Here is a 9,390-nt window from a genome sequence, read left to right as displayed (position 1 = left end):
ACATTATTATTTAGACATAATTTAATTTCTATTTTTATATTAACATTATATATATATTTCTCATATATAATATTTCTAAAGATACAGATATTATTTTTTTAATTTTTGAGTATATAAATTTTTATGAGTGCTCTAAAATTTAATAATTCCTCTGATTTTTGTTTTTAATTATTGAATTATTAATCACATTAGGAAACAGTTGAAACCTTAAGCATTATCTTATCTAAGAAATATTAGCGGGTTAAACCACGTCCGCAGTTTACAGCACAGTCATACACATTGAAATATTACAGACATTAAAATATTTACAGCGCGCATTTAAGTAGCACATGTCAGTTCAGTAAGACTCGTCTTAGTGTAAAAGTGTCAAGTCTTTCTTTAGTTACACATGCAGTATCTTATACTAATTAGTTTGTTGTGTCTAATATTTAAGTATGCAAACACATTACTATGGTATAAACGAGTGAATCGACATACGGATACATCTTATGAAGATCTTGATTATGAATATTGTGGTAAGGTTTATCTTGAATAAAATTATAAAATTTCGCGCATGATAAAAGAAAATAATGATAAAGTATTTCTACTAATATTAAATTAAATTAAATATTAAATTGTTATTATAAATTGTTGTATATCACACACAATTTATATATATCATATTTTATTTTTATATTATATTATATTTTATTTCTTATAAAAGTTCTTAATATTGATATTAGTGCGTATCTTCTGATAAAAATCAAAATGCAGTAAATAAACTATTTAGAATATTTTATGATTTATATACATATAAAAAAATAAAAAAATAGATAAACTTATAAGCTATTATAAAAATACGTAAATGCAATTAAACTGTTATAAGAATATTGCTTATATAATAATTATGCTTTAGAATGCGGAAAGAGAAATGTATTTTCATTGTCATCCAGAATAATTGGGGGACAAGAAGTTTCTGAAAATGAATATCCTTGGATGGCTGGTATTATAAGCGTCAATAGATCACGAGTAATCTGTGGAGCGTCAATTATAAACGATCGTTATGTATTAACAGCAGCTCACTGCATTGTTTATGGGTATATATATGTTGTATAATAATTAATATACATAAAAAGATTCTTATTTCTTACGATAATCCGTATATAAATTAAATAATATGTAGTTTTACACCAATAAATTATATTCACAGAAAAATTGTCCAAAATTAATAAATAAAATATGTATAGTTACTAATGTTGTATTTCATAGTTTCAATAAAGATGATCTGAAAGTAACTGTCGGTGCTCATGATTCATGCAAATGGGATGCGAAGAGTACGATCTTTTCTGTTGAGAATATTTTTCCACATCCAAATTATGATAGCCAAACACATTTTGCCGATATTATGCTGGTTAAACTAATTATGCGAATTTCCTTTAACAAATTCGTTAGACCAATTTGTTTACCAAAACCTGGTAATCATTATAATCTTATTATATACGATATATATTAATATACATACATGTATCTGCAAAAAAGAAAATTTACAACTAAATAAAATGATTAATAATTGCCCATAACTTTTTTCTTTGTACAGGGTTTGACGTTGTCTCTCGATTTGGAGGACAATCCGCATCTGCACTCGGCTGGGGATTCTCAGAAACTGATACATTATTTAATAAAAAATGTGGTTTGCGTATAGTGGATTTAACATTGTTTAAAAAATCGGAATGTCCTACCGATATCTTGAGTTTAATCTGCGCAGGATATAAAACATCACCGCGCGGTACTTGCGGGGTACTTAATCAATTATAACATTATTATTTAGACATAATTTAATTTCTATTTTTATATTAACATTATATATATATTTCTCATATATAATATTTCTAAAGATACAGATATTATTTTTTTAATTTTTGAGTATATAAATTTATATGAGTGCTCTAAAATTTAATAATTCCTCTGATTTTTGTTTTTAATTATTGAATTATTAATCACATTATTATATGAATTAATCGTATTAATTGATGAAAAGTTACACAAAAATAAAATAAGTAAAATATTATTATATTAGAAAATTGTATAATTCAGGGTGATAGCGGCGGTCCTCTTCAGATATTAAACGACAATCATAAATATATTTTAATAGGTGAGTTATAGCATAAATAATAATTCGGTAACTATATATGTAACATGGAATTAATAAAATTTATTTTGTAGGAATTACTTCAAATGGAGTACTATGCGCCAACGTTAACTATCCAGATTTTTTCACGGATGTCGCGCAAATGGTTTCATGGATATTGAAAATAACAAAACGCGATTCTAAATATTGTTGGCGTTAATACAACTAATATAGAATCTTTATAATATCACATATAATTCTATAATCATTACCTACAACGTTTATCGATAAGAGGCGGGTAAAGAAATAAACAAGCAAACGTCACTTGCAAATGCATAAAATAAAATTATTACATGACTATTCTTGCGAATTTCTCAACATCTATCCACAAATATTTACAAATTTTCCGTGATACCTCAAACATCTATCAACTGATATACTACATAAACCTAGAATTTACGTTGACCGCGTTTTTGTTGTACATAACTCATAAAATGTTCTCGTAAAACTCCCGGCTCTATATGACCTGATCGATGACGTCTATGATACGATATCTACAAGAACGGTGCCAAGTTTCGTTCGTATCTCTGACGAAGGAGGCAAGAAAATAATAATTTGCCGATAAACGTTCACTTAACTTTAAGCTCAAGACATGTTAAAAATTGTATAGGCAATAATAATGCAGTTAAAATTGTAATTTTATTTATGTTGCATCGTAAAATTATTCTGCAACTATTAATGAAATAATTCTTATCTTTATATACATTTATTGCACATTCTAGATTTAAATATCATAGAGAAAAAGCAATTATTTTCTCTGATTTTTCTTTTTTTACGCCGAATCCCAAATCTTCTGTTTTCTTCTTTATACACTAACTTTGGCCACAAGCATAATCACTATAGGAAGTTCTTATAAGAATTTATCGCCCATATACCATCTTAACACACTCGCCCTTCTTTCTGCCTTTCTGAGAGTCATTTATAACGCTTTCACACACATATACACACACATATATACAAGATGAGAAGAGCCGGTGATCCGTAAAAACTCCATAGAATTTCCTGAACAAGATAACGTTTGATATAAAAGTCTAGATAAAATTCATATTGAGTTACATCAGAAACATTATTCAATTACAAACCTGTTATAAATAAATGTGAAATAGTATTTTCTTCCATTTCTGCAAAAATTTTATTATAAAGGAATTTTTATACGTATATGAAATTTTTATTATCATAAAAGAGAAGAGAAGAATATTTTATTTATTTTATAAAATATATTATAGCATTTATGTCTACAATATCTTTCTTCTATGATTAATTTGAATAGTATAGGTTTGCAGTGTATTTTGTATTGCGCGAGCATTCGTTAGAATTTGCCATTCGATGTGCCAAGCGTTAATAAGAATGTCGATTTACGAGTACATGGTCCTTGCGATATGAAACGCCGACAAGGCGAAACGTTTGATGATAGTTCGGCACCTAAATTGGTACCGTTGTTATTCGTAGATTAATATAGAACGGAGTGTTCTCTGTATCGCGTTCAGTAGTCGCGGCGGTTTCAGCAGATGAAATGTCGCAAGAGTCGCGCAGCATGAAGTTCCACTTAATTTTGATGGCCGCGATTGGTGTCCTTCTGATCCTAGACGTTCGTTGAGAGAGTAATTAAGTGAAATTATCACGAAAACGGAATATGGCTGATAATTCATGATTTGCCGAATAATTACATTGTGCTCATTTTCAGGCGGCACGCGCATGGAAACGTCAGCTACGTTTACGAGTAAATCCGAATTGTGGTAATGATCAAAATTATGCAAGTAATACACGCATATGCGTCCAACGAAGCTCTCGTTTGCACGAAAAGTGAATAGACACTAACTGTAAATTGCTGTCATTCTGGAGCACTTTATTATTTTGTTCAGCAAACATTTCCATTCAATTCAATTAATTCTACATTAATCGGACTTTAAAACAATAATAATACAAACGAATGTAAAATCATATATATGTTACAGAATCACAAAATAAAAAAAGTTGACAAAGTCCACAATTAAATTTGTTTAAAAAATTTCACAGAGTATATATAGAGAAGTATACGATATATACCGCATAATATTGTACACATTTATCATATGTTTTATATATTGTATATATAAAATTTTATTAATCTCTTTGTAACAGAATGTGGAGTATCGGGAGGAATATCAAATCGCATTGTCGGTGGAAAAATAACAATCCCGCACATATTTCCTTGGGTCGTGGTAATATTCAACAAAAAAGCTCTTCATTGCGGAGGCACATTGATTAATGATCGATATGTGTTAACTGCCGGACATTGTGTTAAGTGGTATCTTATTTGCTTTTCCGTACTTCTCTCTTTTAAAAAGTCGAATAAACATATTTAAAGTAGAATCGTCATAATTATTATCATATAGTTTCTCGGAAGAGATACACAATACATATTTATATATGTAATATTAATAACTGATTCATGATAGATATTGATAAATTATTAAGAAGTATATTGGAGAGATCTAAACAAAAAAATAACATTATATAAAATAAAATTCTAAAATTTAGATATATTAACTTTAAATATATTAACTTTCTCAATATGAAACGTTTATAATAATATTTCTAGAGCAAAAGATTTCAACAAATTTTATTAGATATATTATTATTTGTGTTATATAATAAGACAATCATATCATCGTAGATGTAACGCGTCATATAAATAATAATTTTAATTATCGTGTTTTCCTGCGAGTTGCGTAGGGTTCACGCTGCCGATCTCTCAGTCGGCATAGGAATGCACGACATTGAAAATTTAAATGAGGGATATATAGCTCAAATCGATGAAATAATCTTACACGAAAACTTTGAAAGTGACGACCTCCATGATATAAACGATATTGCCCTGATTCGGCTACAGCATCCAATTGAAATAAATGAAAATGTGAAACCTATATGTCTCCCGCATAAAGGTCAGCTTTCTCCTTAGCTTTTTATAATATTTAATATTTGAACAAACGTTTGAATTAAAAAGAAAAGATTTATAAAAATATTTATAACTCTCTTTCATATATATTCCAAAATTTCTGACAAATATAGAAAAGAGTAGTACAAATAAATTTTCAATGATAGAATCCGATTACGAGGGACATTATGTCAAAGTTACTGGATGGGGACGTGTCCGTAGGGAAGGAGATACGTCCAGATTTCTGCGTCAAGCTACCTTAAAAGTGATGTCCTGGGCCGCATGTAGGAATACTTCATTTGGAGAGCATCTCACGGAATCAATGATTTGTGCTTATAGTGACAATAAAGATGCGTGTCAGGTATTGTCTCACATCATAATCAATTTAATTCTCTAATGCATTCTGGGATCAAAATAATATCATACCTGTATATAATTTTTGTACATATATCATTGAAGAAATTAATTTCCTAAAAGTTTTATTTCATTCTTCATATTATATCCTATGAGCGATTTAAAAATTAGTGAACATAAAAAATTGTCAAGTTACATATATTGTCAATTTTTCTCAATAAATATATATGTATTTTGCATTTCAATAATATTAATAATATTAAAATTTTAGGGTGATAGCGGTGGACCTCTCATGTACGAAAAAATGGATGGAAAGTATGAAATAATTGGTAAGAGTGTCATCAATTCTTATATAAGACATTTCCCATCTTAATAAAGACAAAATATTATAGAGAGATATTATTTTTAAAATAATTAAACATTATTTTCAACATTTTTTCTACTATAACGTTTTTTCTATACACGGTGTTAAGAAAGATCGTTTACAAACGCTTTACAAGCCTACTTCTGTCAATCCACAGACAATGGGATATGACGTAAGCAAGAATTAGCGACTTTCAATACTATTATAATTGCCCATGCAAGCGCAAAAATGACGAATCTGCGAAACTTAATGACTTGAGAAAAAATGTTCCTTTTAACTTCCTCTGTCATCTCTAAGCATTTGTAGACGATTTTTCTTAACACCCTGTATAACTATGCATAATACTGAAACGCAGAGTTTCCCTTTAACGTACATATATCTTGCTATCATATTTTAAAAATTGAATATTGATTGTTGATGGAAAAGAAATCATCTCGTGAGATCACGTCTATCCATAAATTATGTCACAGGATTTAATTCATTCATGTGAGATTATCTTCTCCATCATTCCAACAGGGATAGTCTCCTGGGGTATCGGATGCGCCGATCCTGGAATCCCTGGGATATATGTGAAAAACACGGATTATCTGAACTGGATAAAATATCACTCCAACGACGGCATTTACTGCACGGATAGATAGACTTCATGTAACAAATATTAATAGAAATAAACGTAAAATTTAAAATTAAATTTTATTTATTTTAATCATATATTCGAAATAAAGATATTCTTTGAAGTATATTCGAAATGTGCAAGTTTCACAAAAACCTCGTTATTCTCGTCGTTATTATCAGAACAAATGCTATGCGTTCATAATAATTTATTCACAGAGTCAAATACAATACACAAGCAATCTAAAATACAAAAAGATTTAATATTTTCAAGTTATGTTGACGAATGTTCATAGGCAACGTTCAATTTTATTTTATCATCCATATAATTACTTTTGTTGCGTTTGCGATAACGCTGTGATCGTTTGGTGAAACAGTCAGCGTTGATTAAAACGTGTATGTTTTAATGTTATTATAACCAATGGTACATTATTTCAAAAGAAGTAGAAATTCGAGCATATTATTTTTTTGACTTAGGTATGCATATAAAATATTCCAGAAAATATTTTATTTTTTTAATGATAGGTTTTTTAGTTAACTTTCTTTAACTAAAATATTGAAGTTTATTCCTCAAAATTAATCGTCAGAAATTAATTCCCAATTTCCATTAAAAAATCTCTCATTAAAGAAAAATTGAACAAAAAAAAATTAAGTTATTATAATATATTGCTTATCTTCTTATTTTACGTTATTTTCCATATCAAAATATTCTCAAATAATTTTTATATTCATATAAGATTTATATAAGGAAGCCATTTTTCATATAATTAAGGAAAATAGAAATAAAAATTGTTAATCAAAATATACAAGTAATTCACAAAAACTCTGTTGACATCTATACATTAATTAATAAACAATATTTTCAATAGTAAATTATTTACATTTTTTAAGTCGAGTTGTGTCTGCATTTTGATGCTGCTTCACGTAAATGTGCTTATATTCATTATATGCACAATTTAGAACGTAATATAATTTACAAAATTTATCATGATACATAGATGTTACCAAAATGATAAAAATATTAACTGTCTAAAATAGTATAAATAGTAAAGAAGTAATTATGAAGACAGTTATTACGATGCAATTCAGTTATTTAATGCTACATACAAATAATTATGTTAATATAAATAATTATTTATTTCCATTAATAATAAATAAACTAAATTAAATATAAAATATGAGAACTTGCGAGAAATAATATGATAATTGAGTACCATATAATCCATTTGCTTTTTAATTTATAAATCCAGTCCATCCTCTAGTACCATTTATTTCATTATTTATTTGCTATACATATTTTAAATCCATTTATAAATTGTATTGTAAAAACCTACAATATTAACATTGAATTTTAATTACATATAAATGGACGGTACTTTTTATGTTAAAGAATATAATGCTGAAAAAAATCTGTTTTTATATATATATCATGTAAATCCATTTAATTAAAAGCTAAGTAATTATTTTAGCAAACATTCAAGAGAATAAAAATTTATAACTGTAAAAAATTTAAAACAGATATAGCTTTTCGATTTTGTTGTTCGTAGAAGACGATCGAAACTGCTTTAATGTGTATCTTAGATCGTCCCATTAAAAAGGTTCACCGTGAAACCTCAAACTTTTAATTTTTAATGAATTTTTTAATAAATTAAGGGAAAAACTTGACAATAATAAAATAGATATTTATATAATTTTTGAACATTGATAAAATTTATGATTAATAAAATCAATAAATGTTATAAATTGATGGATGCTTAATAAATAAATATCACATAGATTAATGTTGATACCTATTAAGCAAAATTAAAATTTTTTTATATTATATATATATACAATCTACTTTATGTAAATACAGCTAATGGATAACATATTTAAAAGCTAGAAAATGTTAAATGTTAAATAAAAGTCAAAACAATCAATTTTGCTTGATAAATTTAGAATATTTAAACAATAAAGAAAAAAATTTTACAAATTTCTCAACAATATATTATTAATAAATCATATTTTAAAACTTAAATGGTGCATTTGACTTGAAATTTAAATCGAAAATATATGTAGATAATTACATATGCTTTCTAATACCATATTATCGAACGTTATATCATCACGTATTATATTGTACACAAATTTTGCTATTGTAACGGATCGATGTGATGTGCTAAAATATTAAATAACCTTTAGAAAATTAAATGATATGCTAAGAACGTATGCGCTTAAATACAAAATATATATTATACACTTGCAATACTATAATATAGATATTATAAAATTCGTGACATTTGACTCTCATTAATATATGACATGAGTAACATTAGCGTTACATTGCGATGTAACGGCTTCTTCAAGCGTACAATCCAATTTTCGATAGTTAGCTGTGCTTGGTCGCCGTCTACCACGATTATTTCTGGATCTTCGACCCTCTAATACAATAGCAAGTATCTGAAACATAAAGAAATTTATAAATAAAAAACAAATGTTAAAAACAATAATATACAAATACCATATAGAAGTATATAAATCAAACTCACCTTCTGCTTGTTATGATAACCTATATATCCAGCAATACATGCCACTGTGATCACAGTAAAATAAGTAAAGAAATGAGAATCATCCTCTGTTCTTATATTAGAATACTGCATATTCTTCTGTTCAAAGACTTCCTGTGCATTTTCATTTTGATTCCCTTTAAAAAAATAAAGTATATGTAAGCAAACCATTAGATATAATATAATTAATTAATATAAAAACGACTTTTTTATGCAGCATTTTTACTTGTCGATTGTTGAACTGGGTCATCTTCATCTGAAAATTAAATAGATTATATACTTATACATATTATGTTTATAAGAAAAGAATTAAAATATTATTAAGTACGTTATTTATAGAAACAGATTAATAAAATGCAAAATATACACTCTGTATTTAAATGTACATGTGAAATTTAACATTCTTCTATAACAATTATATATATATATA

The 9,390-nt window shown here is 27.0% G+C and overlaps 2 protein-coding genes across 2 annotated transcripts in view; one reads left to right on the top strand and one right to left on the bottom strand.

Annotated features, from left to right (window-relative positions):
- Positions 1-226: 226 nt before the first annotated feature.
- On the top strand, positions 227-8,093 carry LOC115238301 (trypsin-1-like). Its single transcript, XM_029811992.1, has 8 exons — positions 227-515; positions 896-1,076; positions 1,249-1,454; positions 4,289-4,454; positions 4,883-5,091; positions 5,252-5,445; positions 5,710-5,767; positions 6,319-8,093. Exons 1-8 carry the CDS (start codon positions 389-391, stop codon positions 6,441-6,443), a joined length of 1,266 nt encoding a protein of 421 aa, XP_029667852.1. The 5' UTR covers positions 227-388; the 3' UTR covers positions 6,444-8,093.
- A 246-nt stretch (positions 8,094-8,339) lies between these two features.
- The window catches only part of LOC115238299 (trans-Golgi network integral membrane protein 2-like), a 2,898-nt gene continuing 1,847 nt past the window's right edge, over positions 8,340-9,390 (bottom strand). Inside the window, exons 2-4 of the mRNA XM_029811990.1 lie at positions 9,187-9,216; positions 8,943-9,097; positions 8,340-8,853 (exon numbers count right to left, since the gene is read on the bottom strand). Of these exons, the coding sequence (XP_029667850.1) occupies positions 8,704-8,853; positions 8,943-9,097; positions 9,187-9,216 (335 nt within the window). The 3' untranslated portion in view covers positions 8,340-8,703. The remainder of the gene's footprint in view (positions 8,854-8,942; positions 9,098-9,186; positions 9,217-9,390) is intronic.

The sequence above is a fragment of the Formica exsecta genome, unplaced genomic scaffold (genome assembly GCF_003651465.1).
Source record: "Formica exsecta isolate Colony F162 unplaced genomic scaffold, ASM365146v1 scaffold332, whole genome shotgun sequence".
Lineage (NCBI taxonomy): Eukaryota > Metazoa > Arthropoda > Insecta > Hymenoptera > Formicidae > Formica > Formica exsecta.
Note: the sequence above shows the minus strand (reverse complement) of the source record. Positions and strands in the feature narration are given on the sequence as shown.

Excerpts from the sequence above, each read along its gene's own strand:
- LOC115238301 (XM_029811992.1), top strand. The coding sequence starts at position 389 with ATGCAGTATCTTATACTAATTAGTTTGTTGTGTCTAATATTTAAGTAT. Across the intron at positions 1,077-1,248 it reads GCTCACTGCATTGTTTATGG|TTTCAATAAAGATGATCTGA; the intron begins GTATATATATGT and ends TGTATTTCATAG. Across the intron at positions 4,455-4,882 it reads GCCGGACATTGTGTTAAGTG|GGTTCACGCTGCCGATCTCT; the intron begins GTATCTTATTTG and ends CGAGTTGCGTAG.